The sequence below is a fragment of the Squalius cephalus genome, assembly GCF_949319135.1.
Source record: "Squalius cephalus genome assembly, chromosome: 2".
Classification (NCBI taxonomy): Eukaryota; Metazoa; Chordata; class Actinopteri; order Cypriniformes; family Leuciscidae; genus Squalius; species Squalius cephalus.
This window is the reverse complement of record NC_137123.1, coordinates 47,420,138-47,443,460: the sequence shown is the minus strand read 5'-3', so window position 1 is coordinate 47,443,460 and position 23,323 is coordinate 47,420,138. Positions and strand designations below refer to the sequence as shown.

Here is a 23,323-nt window from a genome sequence, read left to right as displayed (position 1 = left end):
AACCTAGTGAGCTGCTCCAGACGTTTAGCTTATCAACATGCTAACATCAAACTCTATTAAAATCAATTGAAAGTCGATTTCCCATGAACCAGTGAGGGTGATTTTAAGTGAAAAGCAAAAAAAAAAAAAAAACCTGCAAAGGGGCTGAGTGTGTGAAAGAGAACAGGTTGAGAAATAAAATAATAAAAGCAGAACATTATTTCAAAATTATGGAGGGATGAAAAAGGAGATACAAATACATGAGTGAGAAGAGCAAGAAAAGAGATCAGATATTTTAATATAATTTAAAATGTAATTTATTTTATAGTTAAAAACAAAATTTTCAGCAGCCATTACTCCAGTCTTTAGAGTCACATGATCCTTCAGAAATTATTCTAACATGCTGATTTGGTGTTCAAGTAACATTTCTTTGTATTATCAGTGTTGAAAACATCTGGAAACTATGATATTTTTGTAATATTATAAATTGTCACTTTTGATTAATTTTATGTGTCCTTGGCTAAATAAAAGTATTTTTTTTCCTTTATAAATGTTTTTTTCTTTTCTTTTAAAAATCTTACTGACCCCAAACTTTTGAATAGTAGTGTAGAGAAAATGAGAAACAGCTAGAAAGACACATAGAATTTGATATTTCAGAATGTTGTGATTACTTGCTGATTCAAGTCCCTATACATATACCTATGTATGTCTCGGGTCCCACCTTCAATTTAAGTCTTTGGGGTATTGTTCAACTGTCTCCAATTGTAAAAGTAATAGCACACCTCCCCACAACAAGCCACACAACTTGAACAAATCTGTGTCTGTAGAACAAACAGTGCAGGGTGGGTTAAATGGCAAAGTTTACTGATTGTTCAAGTCCCTAACCACAATTATGTGCAATAGCTAATAAGCCTTAATATGAAAACATATACTTTGTTTTCTGTGTTTCCTCCGTCTCCACTCCTAATGTGCAAGCATTTCAAAGTATTCTCCATTGAAGGCGAGTGGGGATGCACACACACGGCGTGTGCACACTACCTACAGTATTGGAGCTTTCTTTTCAAGCTCTCAAATAACTTGTACATATGCTTCTGTCCGTGCAGACAATGTGGACAATGGACAGACATCAGTGGATTGTGCTGATAACGAAAATTACGTCACACAGACTGTCTGCGAGCTAGAGCAGAACACAGACAAGTATACCTTTGGCTTTAGCAAACACCACTAAAGAAAAAGTCTGAAATAAGAGATTTACCCAAACGCAGGCACTGTCTTAGGATTCCTCCAGAAGACATGTTCTTCTCTGCTTCGATTTCAGTGAAGTTGAGTGAACTGGCGAAGATAAGCACGTCCACGAGACTGATCAGCCTCTGCAAGAACATCAGTGATGCCTCCACAGCCAAACCGTGAGATGGCTCGATATTCTCCAACTCATGCTGCAAGACAGTGTAACCATCATCATCATTTCTGTAACTGTAGCCTTCATCATCAGCACTATCTTCAATCAGATCTCCATAATGCACTGATGGTCACCTTTATCATCACCTTCACATTTCATAATTACAACTATTGTAATCACTCACCACCATCATTAAAGTAAATACATGATAAACAATAAGAAGGGTCAGCACACTCTCTTCTACCCAAAGAGATCCGTGTTCATTTGTATGTACACGGTGTCACGCCATGCGTTAATGGTTCTCTCAGACTTTTACTTTGATGTTGATTGTGAGGCAAAATCTGCTGAAATTAGGTCCGATTTTCACATGTGATTTGTCTGTTTAGACCATTGCATAAAAAAACAGCAGCAATACCCCAGTCACTCCAGAGTACAAAGCGCTGTGCAACTTTCTGTTTCTGACAGCTGCTTGAAACAGAGAAGTAAAGTCAAACAGTATTTACATGTTACAGCCGTTCTGATTTTTGTGTGCTTCATGAGTTCGCGATTTTTTTAGCAGCGGATTTGCCAAAAGTGTGAATCTTATTGGTTGTCCATCTTTTTTTGCAGAGCGATCTGTCACATGGACTGCATGCAAATGTCTGTCATAGTCTGAACAGACACATTAACAGCCATTCATTCAAATTAAAATGTTTATTGCACCGAATATTTGTCATGATGTGAATAGGTTACTCAGATTAGTCAAATATTAAATAAAGTAATAGAGAAAGGGCAGGGAATGCAGAATTTCATGAATGGAAGGCGGAACAAGGCGGAATTCTGCTGTGCTTTCTGCAGACTTCTACAGGTACAGATTCCATGCAGGCTTGAAAATTGTCAAACTGATGTCCAACAAATAAAGCAAGTCGTCAGACAGGTACGGTGGACTGACTTGATTATCCTAACATTCTAGCCGTTCTTTAGTGTGACTGAAATAAGTCGAGGCAAGGAAAGAATGTTAAATCGGGAGTACAATGGACGTGACCACGCCACACCAGAAAAGCATGAGGTTACTGTGTGCAACTTAACATGTGGAGTTGGGCCAAAGTTTCCCATATAGACAGTATCACTGATTATAATTGGTTCAATTTGCTTTTGACGCAAAGCAACATACTGCTCGCTTCGGGTGTAGACGGGGTTCTGAGACACACACACACACATACTAACCGAAGAGGAGGTGGCTGCAGACAGCAGAGGAAGGATTCCTCCACAGGCCATGATGAGGTTGTCCACCACCTGAGAAACGAGATGGATGGTGTTGTGCACAAATACCACATTCTCACTGCTGTTCACAAAGTCCATAACTGTCTTAGTCGAATGACTGTGGGGAGAAGTGAGAAAATCAGTTATGCAACAACTTGCTACTGAGGCAGCAGAAGGATAATTACAAACAATACCATAATGATGACAAATAAAAATTTACAAAAAAGATTTATTCAAAAAGCACCTTTCCCAAGCTCAAAGTCGCAGAATAAGAGCATGATATTGTAATTTCAATGTTCCAGGTTAACGTAATGTCTATAAACAGCAACTGTCGAATAGCACAAAAAATTATTTCTAGTCACCCCTTAAAGTGCTGTCACACTGGTGAAATTTCAGCAAAATTTCACAGGAAAAAAAGCTCCATTGTCTATTGTCAATGTATGAAGCATATATGAAGTTCTGTTGGTCAATGCATAAATTCATGTCACCAACCTGAAATCAATGTGAAATCTGTGTGTGGAAATCTTTTGCCCTCACATGAAAATCCTGATCGTGTGGATTACTAGATTAAATGTGACTGCACCTTAGCTTTTTTTTATTTATTTTTTATCAATAATCTATACCAATATTTTTCATACATCTATAAACAGATACTGATATGTTATTCCTTTGCCTATTTGATCTTTGGTTCTTGGTGTTCCGCTCACCTTCTCCACATCTGCACATCTGTCTCGATGGAGAACAGCAGGTCGGTTAGAAGACGCTGGTGCATATGAGACCACTTGAACTCTGGAATACGGAACATGGTGGACCGTGCAGAAGACGAGCCCTCATTGCCCTGACCTGTGGGGCTTGAAGCAGCTGCTTGATCTGAGCTCAGATTCTGCAAAAGAGCCATTTATTACTCTAACATTTGTTTTATATGACCAAATGAAATAGTCATTTTGTTTCCCCATCAAAAATCTAAAATTTTTATATAATCAATAAATTTAGTGAATTACTGTAAGCATCAACCTGGGTCAAGTTCCTCTGTTTTTAATATTGAAAAACTTACTGTTGTTGAGGTGTGCTTCAGCTCTAGTCTCTCCGTGTCTGAGGCCACACTCGACACATCCAGTCTAGCAATTTTAATCTCTTTGGTTTTAGTTGCTGAGCTCTCAGTCCCTGCTGACTTCAGAGTGTCTTGGTTAGTTCCTGGATCCTGTGAGATACTCTCAGTGCTAGGGCTAACCTCTGCCGTAGATGTGTCGGCTACATCTGAAGGACGTACTTCTGCAGCTTGTTCTGCATCAACAGCACCATGACTCTCTGTAGTCTCTGTGTGAAGCTTGGTCTCATCGGTGGAGGTGCTTTGGTTTAAATCAACCTCCACCATGGGAGCCGGTGGATTCTTGGTTTCCTCTGCCTTCTCATTTTCCATTGGCTTCTCATCTTTTTCGGTTTCTAGTTCGTTATCTTTCTTCTTTCCATCATCTTCCTTTTCAACACCATGGTCATCCGTCTCACCAGAAGTAGCTGAAACAAATGAGGACTCCTCTATGCTGTCATCGCTGACCTTAATGAAGTTGCTGACGGAGGAAACATCAGGGCTATCTTCATTCATGACTGAGGCACCAGTCATGCTAGCCTCCTGGTAGGCTGAAACCTCAGAAGCAGCATCAGTGATTTCTTCCACTTTGGCTTCCTTTAAAGCTTCAGGAGAAGAATCCTCAGGTCCTTTATCTTTATCTTCTACCTGAGTATTTAGTTCAGTTTCAGTATTGCTTGTTTTACAATCATCTTCATTTGACATCTTCACAGCTTCAGTTTCACCTTTGGCATCCTTGTCATTTGCAGTCTGTGCACTCAGATCTGATCTCTCAGACTGTCCATCCATGCTAGTCTCCATTTTATGATTGTCTTCCATATTTTTCATTTCATTATCCTTTCTTGGTTCTCTCAGAGTGTCCTGTTCATCTTTATTCCCTTCCTTTGTCTCTAGTGAGGTGGCAACAGTGTCTGCCTGTCTCTCTTCCTCATCTCTGGCCAGAATGTTGGACACTGTGACAGGGATCTGGGTCCGCATCTCATCATCATCTCTAGGCTGATCGCTGACCTGCTCCTCCACGCGTAGCTCAATTACAGTTGATGGAGCGGTCTCCTCTGCATGCAGCTCACCATTGGCCGAGGCAAGGAACTGAGAACCATTACTGGCACCAGAGATTGTTCTGATTCTGCTTTCAGATCCTCCCTCAGAACCCAAACGCTGGTACTCAAGAAACATGCGGGCCAGATTCTCTTTGTGTTGCTCAAAGGTGACCTGATGAAAGAGTGTTGGGAGAAATGTTAATTATGTAGAGCAGCAGACATAATACTGTCAACAGGACAAACTAAAAAGATACTGTATTAGCTGCAATCAAGAACTTTAGAAGATCAAGCAATAAAGAAGTTTAGATGTTTAAATTCACTGTCTTGTCTGTTTAAATCTACCTTACCGATGTAAATATTTTTTCTGTTTATTATTATCAATTAATATTTACCTCTCCATTCAGATTTGACAATTCATATAATATAATATAATATAATATAATATAATATAATATAATATAATATAATATAATATAATATAATATAATATAATATAATACAGGACAATGAAACTAAAACACTGGCCAATATAGTGTTGAAGGTTTCACATATATTTATAGTACTATGCAAAAGTCTTAGACATGTTAGTATTTTCAATCCACACAACATAACGGGAGACATATCAGTTAAAATGCCTAATTGTTGGTGTGCGTCTCGCTGACTCATCTGTGACCAGGACAGCAAGTCTTTGTGGTGTATCCAGGGTAATGTCAGCATATCACCACGTAGGACTGACCACATCTAACAGGAGTAACTGTTGACGCAAGAGGAAGCTGTCTGAAAGGGATGTCCAGGTACTATCCCAGATTGTATCCAAAAAGCATAAAACCACAGCTGGACAAATCACTGCAGAATTAAATCTGCACCTTGACTCTCCTGTTTCCTCCAAAACTGTTCGTCGGGAGGTCCAGAGGGTCAATATTCATGGTCGAGATGCTATAGCCAAACCTTAGGTCACTCATGCTAATGCCACATGTCAGTTTCATTGGTGCCAACAGTGCAAATCTTGGACTGTGGACAATGTGAAACATGTATTGTTCTCTGATGATTGTCCACCTTTACTGTCTTTCCACACATCCGTGGGAGTTATGGTGTGGAGAAGCCCCAAAGAGGCTTAACACCCGGACTGTTATTGCCCAGAGTGAAGCACGGGGTGGATCAGTGATGGTTTGGGCTGCAGTATCATGTCATTCCATACTGTGCTTGATGGGCACGTCACTGCCAAGGACTACCGAACCATTCTGGAGGACCATGTGCACCTAATGGTTCAAACACTGTACCCTGAAGAGGGTGCCGTGTATCAGCATGATAATGCACCAATACACACAGCAAGACTTGTGACAGAAAGTTGAACATCTCTCATGGCCTGCAGAGTCACCAGATCTAAATATTTTTGAGGCACTGTGGGGTATTTTGGAGGAGAAAATCTGATTTGGTGATCTGGGGTCTATACCATGAAGCCGTTTTAAGTGGCGAGCCAGGTATGTTTCAGATTAGTTTGCGATTAACTTTGCTTTAAAGCACCACAAAAGTGGTTTGGCTTTTAGAAGTGTTCATCGCCATAGTAACAGGTTATGTTCCAGGTAAGAGATCTCAAACAAAAATGTAACCAATCAGCTGTGAGCAAAGTGACACACGTCTGATGCAATAATGTATCCAAATTAAATTCCATCATCACTACATAGCAAATTATAATTTTTTTAATCGTCTGTCTTATAGCAATGCTTATTTATAACAATAATTTTGTATGATTTAGATTTTATGTAATTATACCCTCATTGCACATGTACAATTGATCAATTATTATTAAGCACTTAGTTTAAATGAATATAAATATGTAAAGGTAATGCGAATAAGCTTTAGAATCAATAAAGCTATGAAAAATGACTACACGTGAGCTTAAATGTTCAATTCTCTCCATACCTATTTCAACTATATAGACTAGCTTCATAACTTTTATTTGCACTGATATAGCAAAACATATATATATTTTAGTTGTCCTCTTTCATAGACATCTCTTTTCTTCTTTCAGTGTAAATTTGTTTAAATTCTTAATATTTTTCAATCTCGCAATATTCTGCAGAAGAGAGAAATCTAGTTCACTACTGATGCCACACCTAAAATCCTAAACTCCGGATCAAAGCCTTAGTTAACAAAGAAAGTGGATGATCAGCGTCATGGTAGCAACAAAGACTAATTGGACTGGTTTGGTTTGGTTGTCAACTCGAAACTAAACTTGAAACCATGAGTTTTCAACTACCATCATGGCCACTGTTCTGGAAGAAGAATGGCTCAAAATCTCTCTGGCCACTGTGCAGGACTTGTATCTGTCATTCCCAAGACAAATTAAATCTCTACTGGCCGCAAAAGGAGGCCCTACACCATGTGTCATGTACTGTATGTTGATAAACATTATAGGTTATGAATATTTATTACTGCAAATTATAAACCTTATAAAAAATATTTAGATTTCAAGGTTATTTATCTTTCAATATGTTATTTGTTATACATTTCTCCTATAAAGAAATGTATTTTTATTTTTTTATTTTTAAATAAAATAATAATAATAATAATAATAATAATAATAATAATCTGGTTTTGGCACTTAATTAAAAAAGTGACAATTTTTGTTCGTTTTTTCTGCCCTTAAGGCCAGTAAAAATGTCAATAGGGCAGGTCAAAATCTGAAAAACTAGCCTGACTAGGCCAGTAGAAAAAATACTCTGAAAAGAGAGATGGTCATGTGTGTTTAGGACTGCAATTAGCAGCAGACAGTGCACAGCATCTGCAGAAATACATCAGAAGTCTGAACACACCAAAACACACCTCAATTTATCAACAGAACACAAAAGACAGAAAGTCAAACACACCACTGGGGAAACGAGAAACAACTTGCAGCTTCCACACCAATGCCAGCATTTGCATTTAGGCAAGAAAGCCTTATTATACGTAATTAATTGGCCGTTATTGTTCTAAATTAGCCTGCTACAAGCCTGGCCATTAATCTTCCATGTGGTCTGACTGGTAATCCATGGCTGTTTGCTCGGAACGGACAGCTTTAAAATGCATTGCTGGTTTTCTTTCTCTCTTGACTCTCTTCTTTGGAATAGCAAGATCACTAGTTTGGGCTCAATTCAGCATTTAACATTTTGCTATTAAATCCACACGCTGTATTTTCAGAAAAACGTTGCCCTCCTTTGTGGCTGGATAAGCATGGAATAAATAGCCAAACTTATCTGGAAGGCCTGCAAGGCATTTAAGGATTTGAAAAATTTAAGTTAAAGTCATGTAAACCACTAAGGGTTTAAAAAGCTGCACATGAGGCCCCATATTATCCTGTTAGGTATTATCTTCAAAAATCAGTAAGTATACCATATGCAGTTAAATTTAAAAAAAAATCTTCATATGTACACTAAAGCACCTCATTGTCTGGCAGCCTGCTACAATGCATATCGTACCAATAAAGTATTACGTCATGTGAAAAGCATTACTTACCTTACTATAACCGGCATTCGGTACATGGAGATAAAGTTACTCTGGAAAGGGGGTAACTATAGAAATGTGGTTTTGAAATGTAGTGTGTATGCCACCGGGTGGGCCAGACATCAGTTTTAATCTGATCTAATTTAAATCCGGCCAGCTCTTTAGACATGGGATATGGAAAAAGCTACAATTCATCTAAGAATACAGTGCAGGTTTCATAATGTGACGGCGAGCTTTGTGTGAGCAGGGTGTCTGGTTGCCAAATCTACAACTTAATGCAAAAATATCAATAATTCATTGTATTTCTATAAATACTGTATTTAAATCTAAACTTTACCTGTAAGCACAAATCCTTAAGTAATAAACAAAGTATAAGATACAGTATTACAATACTACAAAAAAATATCTAGGGTAGACAAAGTCCAATACTTGCATTTCTATTTAATCAAATTTGCACTTTACTTTTGAAAACTACCTAAATCTATAGGGAAGATTCATCCAGCATCAGACAGTTATGATCCAGCTGAACTTGCAGCAATCAGACTGCAAGCTCAGCAACAGACCATAACAGTGCTAAAATCACTGATCTTGGATCAGCAGGGAGCAGTCGGCTACAGACTCTCACAGTAGGCCCAGTAGGGAGCCCCATTTAGATCAATAGATAGTGAGTAACCGCAAAACAAGGGGAAATAGGGACCCTGAGAATGCTCTAATTGGATTAGCTAAATGCGATTCCATTCCTGCAAAAATCAATGTGGTCAGCAGACTGAATCTCTTTTGTCCAAAAGACACTGTTAGTTTTCTTCCCCACCCCTTCGATACTTTCACAGCTGTCTGCATTGAGTGTGGTATAAAGGTACACAGAGAGACTCAAGACAAACAGACAAGCAGAACCACTCTCTTGTTTTCCAAGAAAAACAATATTTTAAAAAAGCACCTGAGATGCAAAACTGCATAATGAACAAAGACTGTGTGTGTATTTTATCTCGATCCATTAGCAGATCTTTTATACATTTTACTTTTTTCTCTTTGCTTATTCTTACAACAATAAAAAATGAACTAAAACAATGTCATTTTCCAAAAATACTAGGAGAAAAGGGACTGTCATCTTTGAAATTTTGAAGACAGCTAAATAAAACAATCAGGTCGATCATAACATTTTTCTACCTCAAAAAATTCTTTAAACTTTGCTTATGTGATGGTATGATAAGCATGCAAAATGAATGTCAAGAAAGTGATTGGTTTATCAATGTCAATGTCTTTAAACAGTCAATGCTATCCATGTCCTAAAGTCAGTTTGCTTGCCAGCCTATGAGTTAATTCAATACAGACTGTCTGCAAGTGTGCCTCTATCTTTACAAGCAATGTCCCAATACTGGAATCCATTGTCTTCTAAATCCATAGTATTGCTGTTGTCCAGCACGATAACCAACTTCATGACACCACAGAATAGGCTTTATGTCCTTAGGCAGGTTTTTTCTTCCAACATCTCCATTAGGCCCAGAATCTAACTACTGTCAACAAAGACAAACGTCATTGTCTTGTTGGCTAACAGGATTTTAGTGTTAAGAAAGTTTAGGAAATAAACTCCTGGTATTGTCAAAAGGAAGGAGCAGACAATAATTGTTATATTATATTTTATTATATTTTAATATTATATTATATTTTAATTGCTAGAAGCCAAAAATGGGGGAGAGATATTAATATAGGAGGCATACAGTATAGGTTAAGTTAACTGCAAAATACAATCCTCACTCATGGAATCATATTAATCCTTATTTTTAAGGTATAAATATTATTTATTTCATTATTTACTTTAAATACAATATGTTTAGGGGTATTGCTTTATTCTTCACAGAGTTTTGTAAGCAAAAGTGGGAGATGCTGAAATAATGTACTGTACTGTACTGTAATAAATACATTATCTTAAATGCGTGTAACTTATTCCTGACATTTATCCAGGACACTTTCTCCTTCCCTTGGAGAACACAAAAGCATAGTGTGATGACCCAGAGGAGGTCACAGGACTCTCATTCTAGGAAGAAACAAAAGGCTCCAGGGGAGCAGCCACTTTTTCAGGACCATTACAACATCTCCTTCACCCATTAAGATGTTTCTTACAGTGGAAAAGAAGAGTGCTGACTAGGAAAACATGAAGGGCACCAAGTCTTTCACAAGGTGATCACTTCCAACAGAAAACTGTCCCTTCAGTAACTGTGTGGAGCTGAGTCTCATTTATGTGCAGTGCTGGGACAGGGGCACCTTGGGTAAGCTGTGGTGTCAGCAGGCCCATCTGCAGAAACATCTGTCTGCTTACAATGAGCTGGCTGGAAAGGAAACTTCATCTCCTTTGAAACACACATGCTCGGTAAAACGCAATCAAGCAACAATCAGATAACAGCACACTTGCTAAAGTCTGTATGTAGATCTCCTAAGATTAACTGAGGCAGAAAAATAAATAAACTGGTAAAAATATATGTTTTATAGACTGTAAAGACTTTGAGAGTTCATATATATACATATATATTTCAATTGAGTTCATGTACATACATACATACATACATACATACATGCATACATACATACATATATATATGTATGTATGTATGTATGTATGTGTGTGTGTGCGTGTATGTATGTATGTATGCATGTATGTATGTACATATATATGAACTCAATTGATTTAAATTATATATTTAAGAAATACGAAATGTTCATGTTATAATATATATATATATATATATATATATATATATATATATATACACACTATGTTGTAACAAACTGTAACGAAATCTCTATATATGTATAACATTTAAATCACTTGAGTTCATTATATATATATATATATATATATATATATATATATATATATATATATATATATATATATGTACATGCATGCATACACACACACACACATATATATGTGTATATATATATAGAGAGAGAGAGAGAGAGAGAGAGAGATTTCGTTCTTAAATATATCACTTAAATCAATTGAGTTCATATATATGTACATACACACGTGTGTGTGTGTGTGTATGTATATATATATACACTATGTTGTAACGAACTGTAACGAAATCTCTATATATGTATAAAATTTAAATCAATTGAGTTCATATATGTACATACATGCATACACACACACACACGTATATATGTATATATATATATAGAGAGAGAGAGAGAAAGAGATTTCACTCTTAAATATATCACTTAAATCAATTGAGTTCATATATATATATATACATACATGTACATACACACACGCATATGTGTGTGTGTGTGTGTGTATATATATATATATAAGAAATTTAAGAAATATGAAATGTCTATGTTATAATAACAAATTTACTCAATGAAAGACGGCATTCTATAGTGAGCTGGAAAAACAATTGAATTGTGAAGAAAAGGGGGGAAAAATGTTGCACACTTGTCTAAATGTATGTCTGCCCAAGAGCATGTATTTATTTACCAGGGGGGTTCCCAAAAGGCTGGTTGAATTTATGAGGACTTGTCCTAATGATTGCCAAGGCCATCTGAGATGAATATTAAATGTGTTCAAACTTGGGGATCTGGAGATCTTGTAAACTACAACCTGAAAAGCTCACATATCTCTAATATGCAAACACGCACACTTTCTATTTCACACACAATGTATCTCGCTCTCTCTCTCCCCCACACAGAGTCAGCCAGCCCCTGCAGCTGAAAGGGAGAGCTACAGTGACAAACAGCTCTCCTACTCCAGAGTTGGCAGGAAATCTATCACACTGGACAATAAAATTGCAATTGAGTTTCTTTAGATTTTTTTTTTTTCCTCAGCAGATGCACGTATCTCTCTAGCTCTGCACTGCTACACCTTTCCAGTTCATTCGCACGACCCCCTTTTCTGTTTTTAGATCAGACCAGAGACGCTGTAAACAGAACAGGACCCTACCTGCATTAATCTTGTGCAATTATAGCGCAAAAAAGCAATTACAGGCTTGACCCATAGGAAGGGGAATGATCAATTTGTGTGCACTTGCCTCAGCAGTGAGAGCTACTTTAGGAATGCAAGCAGACTCAAAGAAAACGTGTCTGCATGAAAAAGAGGGAAAGCAAAGCACGCTGCAATCCTTTAACGCTGCTCGATCCACTCACAGATTACATTTTATTTTACTGTTGATCATGTATGACACCATTAACTGCGGGGTGTGAGTGAGAAGAATTAACTTTATTTTAATGTTTATTTTAAAGAGGTATCTCTACATGCATTACTATCATCATAAGAATTTGTATCTGCATTTCAGCATGCTTTTGAATTAAGTTCAGTAGCACAACTTCTGTTATTTTCTTTTCTTTTTCTTTCCCCTTGAATTAATCACTTCCGCTGGTATTATTTTCATTTGTATGTCATTATGGATAAAACAACCGAAATGAATAAACATAAATGTAATCAACCTGTTTGTTTCATTTTGTAGGACTGTTTTATATGAAATTAATATATTACAAAAAATTACAAATAATGTTTTTGTTTTCTGTGAGTGTGCATCTTTCTCACCTTTAAAGTTGAAATATATAATTTGCAATAAAAAGTGTAATAAATAAAATTACTTCTATCCTATTTATGAGTGCTTAATATGCAGAGACAACTGTCAATAAACCATTTATTACCAAAAGAGGTGTCGAAACGTTTTACGAAACGTTTTATAAAAAAATCTAACAACATTCTATTAAAATGTATATATTTTTCAAATTCAAATTTACTTTTCAATACATTTCATTGCAAAAATAAAGCACAAAAAAACTAGAAACTAGAAATGAAGATACGACATGGCAGGCCAAATCAAAAAGGTTCAGATCACAGGCATATTTTAACATGCGGGGCCTGCTTTGGCCATCTCTGATTTACAGTATATTTTGTATAATTTAAACTGATTACCCTGAAAATTTCCTTTAACCACTGTGGCTCTGCAGTGCTAGCAAGACACACATTTCAAGATGTTTATTTGAGCATTCTGACCACCCTGACCTACAGTAGCAACACTGGCCTAAGTCTGTCATGGCTATTTGTCCAACCAACGGAGAAGGGAAGTGTTTGGGAAACCTGTTTGAAAACAATATTTTTGTGATTCCATTTGGTGACACTACTACTACAGAAATGACACGCTTGAAGTGAATCTGAGGCTATAATAAGGCTACATATTCTGATGAATAAGCAGTGCACTCTGAGCACTACAGATCTTCTTTTTCTTACACATCTCACTGCATAGCACAGCTGCGCCCCCAAGTGGCCAGTGACAAGAACACAAGCAAAGTGTATAAATGGAGGAGTGCCAGAATCTGGTGCCCAAAACCACAGTCTGACACCAAATGACTTCACTACGCTTGGAACCGTGTCCATATTACAATGTCAATAGAGCATCTTAAAATAGACATTTCTGAAGCTAGAAAGAAGAAAACTGAGAGCTCTCAAAAACATTAAGGAGGCAATTCAATCTGTAAATAAAAGTATGAACAGAGGGTTTGGCATTGGAGGAAAATAAAGATTCTAATCTGAGAAGTCAAGTTGATTATAGAGCACAATAACAGTCAGGTTTCTGCAGTGAGAAGCCAGTGGATGAATGCTGAGAGTCTGAGCGCAGGAGAGAAGGAGGCAATGAGAAAAGGAACCAAATACAAGAGAATGGTCAGTGCTGAAAAAAAAGAGAGACAGATTGATGGCAAGAGACACCAAAGAGAGAAAAGCAAAAGAATAATAGGTGTAAATCAGACTTTTGAAATGAGGCAAAGTCCTAACTTTATTATCATTTCAATATGATGTCTGCATGGTTTCTGGATTAAATGCATATGGAACACTACACTACTAACAAGCATCTAATACTATTATGCTTATATTCAAATATTTTTGCTATATAGCTTATTATATAGCATATTCAAAAGTTTGGGGTCAGTAAGTTATTTCTTTATGAAATAAAGCAATACTATTATTCAGTAAGAAAGCATGCAATTGATCAAAATTGATAGTTGAGATGTTTAAATTGTTAAACTGCAAAACAAATGTGTCGAGTAACCGGCAAAACACCGGAAGTGGCGCAGTCCACGGACGGGAATCCATTAACCGCATTATTAGACTGTTTTCTAAGGCAGCACGATGTATTAAAACCATTTAAAAACCATACTATAGCATAGTGCTATTATGAATTCACAAAGGCTGCGATTCAATTAAATAAATATATGCCCTGCAGGTTTAATATGCGCTTTAATTATTTATATGCGCGCAGGTTATGTTCGTTCACAGAACATCCTGCTCCAAATGAACTATCATTTACATGCGTGGAGTGCGTCTGATATGCTGTGAGTTTAGGTTGCTTATAACGTTCATCTGGGAACGCTATGTGCACTATTTCATCAGATTTGCAAGGTAAATCATTTATAACCCTACACCAACAGGAGAATACATCAATATGTTTCTAGATATGCGAACTGTTCATCACGATTTCAAAACAAAAGTTAAAAAGAAAATAAAACCCTAGCTCTGAGTTTGCATGTTTTGATGTCCACATGTTGTTGTTCAAGAAATTACAGTGGCTATAGCACTTCTATCGTAAAGAAGTGGCCAAATATTAAAGATGAAGTGGACATTTTAATTAAATGTCATTTGGCCAATTTTAAACAAGGATTTGATCTGCTGTAAAGTGTAACAACACCAGGCTGTTGGCGCCTCTGCAGGCATTTGTTACGTATAATACGTAATTATTATAATACGTAAGTTAATTGTTTATATTATGTATATTATATTATGTATTAACAGTGTTGTTCAATAAAAACATATAATTACTTGCTTTTGATACTTAAATATTATTGCCTCATTGTTATTATATATGTATTTTAAGTTATTTTAAAGGCTATTGTTTGCTTCGGTCTATTTTTATTACCACAAAAAATATCCGATTACTCGATTAATCATCTAAATAATCGACCGATTACTCAATTACCAAAATAATCGTTAGTGACAGCCCTAATGTTACTTTAGCACCAAATCAGCATATTGGTTTGATTTCTGAAGGATCATGTGACACTGAAGACTGGAGTAATGACGCTGAATATTCAGCTTTTTCATCACAGGAATAAATTACATTTTAAACTATATTCAAATAGAAAACAGTTCTTTTAAATTATAATAACACTTCACCATCACTGTTTTTACTGTATTTTTGACCAAATAAGTGCAGCCTGGATAAGCATGAGAGACTTCCTTCAAAAACATTACAAAAATCATTTAAACTGTAGTGTATATGAAATATGAAGCAATATGTTTGTTAATGCATACTATTAGCAATAGTTTGGTAATAATAATAATGATGTTCATTGTGATAATAATGTTTATATTTAGTAGTCATTTTTTAGCCATTAGTGAAAAAAAACTCAGTAAACACTGCAGTCATGAAGAACAAAAGACGCACTTTAGGAACTCAACAGTAACACAAACGAGCACAAGGGAGGCAAAAAGAACCCTTTATTTGGTGGTGTAGAAACTGGACAGTGTTTCTTCAAAAAGAGGATGTTTATACACTATTTAATCACTGATTTCATAATGTTTGTTTTGTCAGAAGTGCAAAATGGGTACTCTTTGATGAAATTAAATTAGGGAAATATTTTTAAAGACATAAAACCTTTACTGTGTTGTATGGAAGATTACCAAGCTTTGTAAATTTGTGTGAATACTCATGACTGCAATTACTGTGTACCGCATACATTCATCCGTGTGTTGTTTTGTGTGCGCATTTGGGTCCTGACCTTGGAGTGTGTGATGGAGAGCGTGTCCACCCACACGCGCCAGCCGCCCCACTCGTACTTAATGGCGTGATAAAGAAGGATGCGAAAGATGGCGTACACCATCTCTGTGATCTTCTGCTCCTCACTGTTCTTGGGATTAATAAAGCACAGAGACAGCATCCACTCCTGCCACACCGAGCACTGCAACAGACTCCTACACAAAAGAATGAGTGCGTTACAAAAAAAAAACTTTACTCATTTCAGAAAAAAGCTCATGATGATGAAGAGTGTTGGACAGTGTGTGTGTGTGTGTGTGTGTGTGTGTGTGTGTGTGTGTGTGTGTGTGTGTGTGTGTGTGTGTGTGTGTGTGTGCGTGTTTCAACAGTACCCACCTGCGGTTCTCTCGGCTGTTGTTGAAGAGTTTGATCATATCTGAGAGAAAGATACGTCGTACTTCCATGCTTTCTGCTCCTGGAGGAGCATTCTTTAAAAGAGCAGCTATCACTTTTAGGATCTCTGATGGGAAAAAAAAAAAAAATGCCTTTAATGTACATGAATGTAGAATTTCACACTGTATCTGAATGCCTAGTTTTTCAAAAAGTTAAAAGGGGAGTCATCACATTAGTTTTTGTTTTTAAACACTATAATACTGATTGCAAATTTTAATGATTTTCTATTTTTTTTACTGATTATCTAATACACTGCAAATGGTGTAAATTAAAATGTATATGGAAAACAAAGTAAACAGCATGTCCAAACATTATACTGCTATACAGCTGCAAAAACTAAAAAATGAAAAAAATGAAAAAAATGTACATTATCATTTAAAGTTGTGGGGTCAGTAAGACTTTTTTTAAAATTATTCAGTAAGGATGCATTAAATTTATCCACGGTGACAATAAAGACATTTATAATGTTACAAAATCTGTTCTTTTGAACTTTCTGTTCTATTAAAAGAATCCTGAAAAAAAAAAATTTATCCACAAAAATATTAAGCATTTCAAATGTTTTTTGAGCACCAAATCAGCATATTGGAATTATTTCTAAAAGTTAATGTGACACTGAAGACTGGAGTAATAATGATGTTAAAAATTCAGCATTGCCATCACATGAATAAATTACATTTCAACTATATTCAAAAAGAAAAATGTTCTTTTAAATAATATTAATAATTCACAACATTACTGTTTTTACCGTATTCTTGATCAAATAAATGCAGCCTGGGTGAGCATAAAAGACTTCTTTCAAGAACATTAAAAACAACTTTCTTATTCAAAACTTTTGAACGGTAGTGAAAATGATAGTTATTTTACGTTTTAATTACATTAAAAAAAAAAAAAAATAAAGGGATAAAGAAATGTGCACCCCTTTAATAAAAAATATCAGACCTATTTTTGCCCAAACACTTTTGCACATAGTGAGAATAACTCACAGATATTGTGGACGGAGTAAAAGTATGTCTACATCATAAGGTCAGTATTGTCTAAACTCTGCAGCTAAAGTCGTGGCTTCCTGGAACTGAGCGTCAGCTTAAACTGGAAAGATTGGTTGTTTAGATGAATTATCTAGACAATGTCAGCATGCATTAAGTTGAGAAGAGCAGCTCAAGTTTCAGCCGTCACAGGGAGTTTAGAGCACGACAGCATCTGTAACCAATGCTCTCACTCGTTCCAGCAGAATTGTGTTGTTTCTACGCCTTACTCACTCAAATTAGAGTCACTGAACCTTACCAGTAGAAAATTACCTTTGCATGTATCTCTGCACTTTTCTGTTTTTTTCGCTCTCCAATCACCATTTGGTCCTGGTTTGTCCCGGAGTTTAATTTAAAAGAAACTTTCGCTTCCTCAGTTTGTTTGATTGGGTCTGACATTGCTAAAGACTGCAATCAGAGCCATTTAGAGGCTTCAACACAGATCAAATCAAGGAGAGACAGAAGAAAGCTGAAACTCTGCTGTGCTCGCTCTCTGATACTCTATGTGATGGCCTTGAATCAGACTCTGTTGGTTTACCATCTCCATCTGAACGTTTTAGAACCGACCCAGGATCTGTAATTGACTGTCATTCTTCTGACCGGCAAGTGGTTTGTGTACATGGTCACATCTCCATGGAAATGCAGCTCTAATCAGCTGCCTCCAGTACCTCAGAATTAAGCTTCATTAGGGAAAGGTCTGGATCAATATACAATATTAGTTTCACTTACATTACATTAAAACCAGAGCATCTGATAGCTGCCTAATCCTGTACTGGATTTAAAGGAGACATGCAAAATAGAGCATAAACTGAGGCTGGAAATAAGGCATCTCATTATAAGAGAATTCAGCCATCTAATATTGAGAAACTAGCTGGTTGCGAATGAAACCGATGCAGCGAAAACTCTATACTATAGCTACAGGGGGAAGTTAATTATTTTTTAATGTGTTTATCATCTGAGTAATGGTGACCATCAAATGAGCTCAATTTGTCTGAGGTAACTGTACACCACTTCACCATTAGACACATGGAAAAACCGGTGACTGTTTGATTTGCACTGCAGCAGGCACAAAAATATGAAATGAGACTCAATACTATTATTGTAAATCACGAGTAAAAATAAGCAGATTTAAGCCATTTTACAATAGGAAGTAGGTTTTGCTTGTGATCTTGCTGTCTTTCATGTATGGACATTTTACACACACACAAGAGGTGTATCTCTGAATATGGTGATTACTGTAAATATTGTTTTCTGTGTTGCATACAAGTAAACTAAATAACCTTGTATTTATTTCTTCAAACCATTTTTAATTTGACATTTCGCTGAGAAATGCAGGTAAAACTGTAGTACAACCTGAACGTAGTGTAAATAAATGCGGAAAAAAAGTAGGGAAAAAAAGAATTTATAATTGGCCATTAAGTGGCTGAAAAGAAGCTTCCTTATATAAATAAAAATGCCTGTATTCATTTTATTAAATACAATTTTTTTATTTATTATTTAAAGTAAAAATGTGTCTATTTAATCTATTAACAGCTATTTAATACAGAGTGCATTTGCATATGCAGAGTGCATAATCACTGGTGCTACAGGAGAAGGGATTGTGTTTCATATTCACTTACGTGGGTTTTGAATCTTCACAGTGGAGTCAGGGTCTGGGTGCTGTTTGTGAATGACCTGAGTACAGATCTGCTCCGTAAGAATCTGGTGAGAATGTTCTGGTTAGTCACTGATAGATAGTACAGCACAAAAATATTTCACAATAATCAGTTGACAGCATGAAGAAAGAAAATCCATAAGTAAGTAAATAAATCTGCTAAAATGATGAACAAGTCAGAAACTAGAGCTGTGTTATATTAAATATAGGTCAATATTCGCCAGGTTAGCTTTTTCAGTTAAAGTAGTTGAATACTGGAACTCTGCCGTAAGCCATTTGAGAATGTGGCACCTTATTAAAAAATGTGTTTTAAAAAATGGACAGTTACCACAACAAAAAAAAAGGGGAATTTAATTGGGGGGGGGGGGGGGGGGGGGGCAGATTTGTCTGTGTCGGTCATGCTCTTACCTAAAAATGTGGCTGACGTTTGCATAATACTATGGTCAAAAACAAAGCCATTAAACAAAATGGTATCAATGTAGGAGACTGACCTCAAAGAGCACGTTGTACGTTGTGACTGTGATCTGGTTCGAGTGGAGCAACAATCGTTCAGTGAGCAGAGAGAACAGGCCGTGAGCCAGCATGACTTCTGATTTTGTCCTGAAACACATGGCATCCAAAACGTCAGCACCAAGCCCACACTATGATCTACTCCCCAACAGGGCATAACTGCAGCCCAGAGCTTCTGAAAAATATCTTCATAGTCACGGAATGAAGCTGCATCTATTTTAAAAGCACTTGGCGGTCAGATTCCTTCTGGGGGAAACTCACATAAAGCAAATGGGATTATAAATGAAACTGAGCTTTATCTATCAAACACCACAGAAACATTTGGAAAAATACTCACACACAATTACAGACTTTGACTACATTAATGCATAAATATTTCCATGCTGCATGAATTAATAGTGGAGTGAGAGTAATTTGTTATCAAAGTAACCTAGCTTAAGTCACTCGGGGAAAATACCAAGTTGCTTATTTTAAATCATTAATTTTAAGAAAAAATAAATAAATAATCAGCCTTCAACTCACTTGATGGTATGCTGGGAGCCTTTTTCTGCTAAATATTTATAGCTAAACCATCCACTACCGACTCATTTTGTAAAATAAACAGTCGGAGTGAATCATGTATATATGTTACTAATATGATCAACAGTATTATTACAAGCCTTAATCCCAAATAATAAAAAAGTAACTCACTTTGGAGACAAATATTTGAGAAAGTATCCCAAGACTTTGAGTCCCTGCACACGAATCCCTTCACTTTTGGATGCAAGCAGCTTAAAGATGACCCTGTGTTATTCACAAAAGAAAAAAAAGTATGCATAATAAATGTAAGAGAGAAAGTTCAAAACAAACATATTATTTTATCTATATTTAAAATGTATGTCCCATCAGAGTCGAGCTTAAATATATGAAGAATTTTTGTTTTTAACCTTTTTCAATGTTTCTTTCCAACAAAAAGAAATTGCGATGCAGTCTGGTGTGTACACAGATCTCACAAGAGCTGACATGCACATTCATATGTAACCGAGACTATTACACTGTCTACATATTAAAATGAATCTGCCTATATCCTTCTGGAGTAGGATCTGATGGAAGTGTGATTTGAATGAGGTTGTCAGATCTAAAATGAAAGTGAGGCCCTCTGTTTTATCGTGACGAGCTGTCCAGATGCACATTTAACCCCATGGCTGTCAGTGGAACTAGCATATCTATAAAGGCTTTGGAAATGTAAATGCCTCCATTTTAGTAGCCCGTATGAGCGCTCAGTAGAGCAGCATAGGTATCATATGAACCTATGAAAGTGTTTTTATAGGTTTTGTTGAGCAGGACTCAGATGTCTCTGCTAAGAATGAAGAATTGTGGCCATTATTCCACAGAGATTGATTCAAATTCATCTGTCAGTTATTATGTATTTATTTTTCAGTTTAATTTATAGTTTTTAATAAAAAAAAAATGTAATGTCTGGTTGCAAAGGGCAACCACAGTACTCACCGTATTCCATTCCGCTGATCAAAGGCTTGAACCATTGAGCCAGGATGCTCAGACATCAGTGCCACCAGAAGCTGGAGAACGTCCATCAGATTATCATCCTGGAAGAATATTTACAATAAATAAGCATAACATGTCAGAGAAAGGAGTCATTCAAGACACACTTAAAAAAAATGATCTATGTTTTAAAATGCAGATGATTATAGAGTTAAGTAGGGGATTGCACATTGTAAGTTACTGTCTAGTTAATATACTGCAAATAGTGTCTGCATTAACTTGTTGCAGGATTAACATTAGATATCATTACATATACATTTGACAGGAAATTATTAGGGAGTAAATGGCACTTTCTGCAAAATGCAAACATATTATATATAATAGAAAAGAAAATGCATGAGTATATTGTGGGAAGTGGCATAATGGTAAATTGCAATGATTACAGTTACGCACAAGAGAGACAGCTGTGGGGACCAAGCGCCATCTGGTGGCAGTTACACCACAGAATGTCCAGTGTAACAACAAATGACAGTATTAATAATCTGCATTGATTTTGTCACATAACTGAAAGTGGTCAGACAGCTGATACTGGTTTAAAAGACTGTGATGTATTAAGAACTGTTTGAAATGAGAGTAGATGCATTAGGGTACCTCGTGCATTGTGAGCAGGTAGTTCAGAATGCTCTGCAGTTCGTCTTCCTTTACGCCATGATCCTACATTGACAGGACACACAAGTATTACCTGTACTGAACTCCTCATTATGGAGTTGATTAATTCAGATTGTATTTATGTTATAGCCACTCTACTGCACCTTCATGATAAGCTGTTTGACAAACAGCAACAGGAACGCTCGGAGAGAGTGAATCTCCTTTTGATTGGGTCTTGGCCCATCTGAACACAAACAGATACAGGATATCAACCAAAAAAAGGTCATGAAATATCAAATCAAATATAATATTCCATAGCCCTATGCAATTGGTGATAATACTATTGCTTTTCATTGTGTTTACATCAGTTTAGAACCACAATTTTAGATTATTTTCCTTTATAACTTGGTGTAAACAAAAAAAATATATATACATTTCATTCATTTATTGTAACCTTGATTCTGTTTAATGAGATTTGAATGAGACAAGCGAGGAAGCCGTCTACTGTGGAAATTACACAGAAAACACTGAAAGACAAATTGCTCTGTTATTGTGGGATGGGATGTTTTCCCACCCCATCTTTAGTGCAAACCTGAAGTGCCCTTTTATTTGGAAACATACTGCATTATCAAGACAGGATATTCACAATAACAGTGTGTTTTAAAACCCATATAAATGAAATATGATATTCAGATGAGACTCTATTCCACCAAACGAAAGTTATAAGATGAACGCATATTGATACTTTATATAGCAGGGCTCAAAAGTTTGAGACCACAAAAAAATCCCATTTATTTAAATGTGAAAAAAATAAAATAATAAACTAGTATGCTGATAATATAATTTGTAACAAAAATAAATTGTACTAAATGTGAAAACAAATAGTATTGTTCTCAAACGTTTGGACAGCATTATAGCTACACATGGACCTTTTTTGACCCTTATTCACTTTTCTCAGCACGTGTTGAGAAGTTGGTTTAGTTCTGCACTCTTACCAAGGCCCTTGGGCGTGATTCCGCTGCGGTCCAGTGGGTTTACAACCCAGTAGAAATACTTGAGTGTGTGCATGACCTGCAGTACAGTTCCAACTCTGCGGATGGCATTGTAGATATTGACGGTGCTAATGAATTCTGTGGCCAAGTAGGTGTAGAGAACCAGCTGTACCTGTTTGGGGGCAGCAAATCAATTTCAAGCAACAATCAAAAGTCACATTTAAGAAAACAAAGAATTGGAACTATTAAGCTAGCATGATGCAACAGCATCAGTTTATGTAAATGTCTGTGTAAGAGACCTTAGCTGGGGCATGAATCCAGATGGCAGGGTTGAAGAGGATGTGGTCACACAGCTGTTTCAAGAGCAAAACCCCATTGGGAAGGTTGCTAAGGTAACGGGCGAAGGCGAGGACGATGTCCAGCACAGATCGTGTCACATGTACTTTGGAAGACTGAGAAGAAAATACAAACATGAAATCAAACATCAATAAAAGTAAGTTAATAAACTTGGTCACAAACAAATGCAGATAAACTGCGTTTTATTTATCAGAAACGTGCTGTGACTTATATTC

At 36.4% G+C, this 23,323-nt stretch overlaps 1 protein-coding gene across 4 annotated transcripts in view; it reads right to left on the bottom strand.

The window, feature by feature from the left end:
• The window catches only part of lrba (LPS-responsive vesicle trafficking, beach and anchor containing), a 257,432-nt gene that overhangs the window by 174,750 nt on the left and 59,359 nt on the right, over positions 1 to 23,323 (bottom strand). For all 4 annotated transcript variants that reach the window (XM_079850095.1, XM_079850096.1, XM_079850093.1 and 1 more), the window contains exons 12-25: positions 23,051 to 23,203; positions 22,755 to 22,923; positions 21,924 to 22,003; positions 21,763 to 21,825; positions 21,118 to 21,215; positions 20,320 to 20,412; positions 19,611 to 19,719; positions 19,085 to 19,166; positions 16,387 to 16,510; positions 16,016 to 16,208; positions 3,675 to 4,919; positions 3,328 to 3,503; positions 2,585 to 2,738; positions 1,235 to 1,415 (exon numbers count right to left, since the gene is read on the bottom strand). In XM_079850095.1, coding sequence (XP_079706221.1) covers positions 1,235 to 1,415; positions 2,585 to 2,738; positions 3,328 to 3,503; positions 3,675 to 4,919; positions 16,016 to 16,208; positions 16,387 to 16,510; positions 19,085 to 19,166; positions 19,611 to 19,719; positions 20,320 to 20,412; positions 21,118 to 21,215; positions 21,763 to 21,825; positions 21,924 to 22,003; positions 22,755 to 22,923; positions 23,051 to 23,203 — 2,920 coding nt within the window. The remainder of the gene's footprint in view (positions 1 to 1,234; positions 1,416 to 2,584; positions 2,739 to 3,327; positions 3,504 to 3,674; positions 4,920 to 16,015; positions 16,209 to 16,386; positions 16,511 to 19,084; positions 19,167 to 19,610; positions 19,720 to 20,319; positions 20,413 to 21,117; positions 21,216 to 21,762; positions 21,826 to 21,923; positions 22,004 to 22,754; positions 22,924 to 23,050; positions 23,204 to 23,323) is intronic.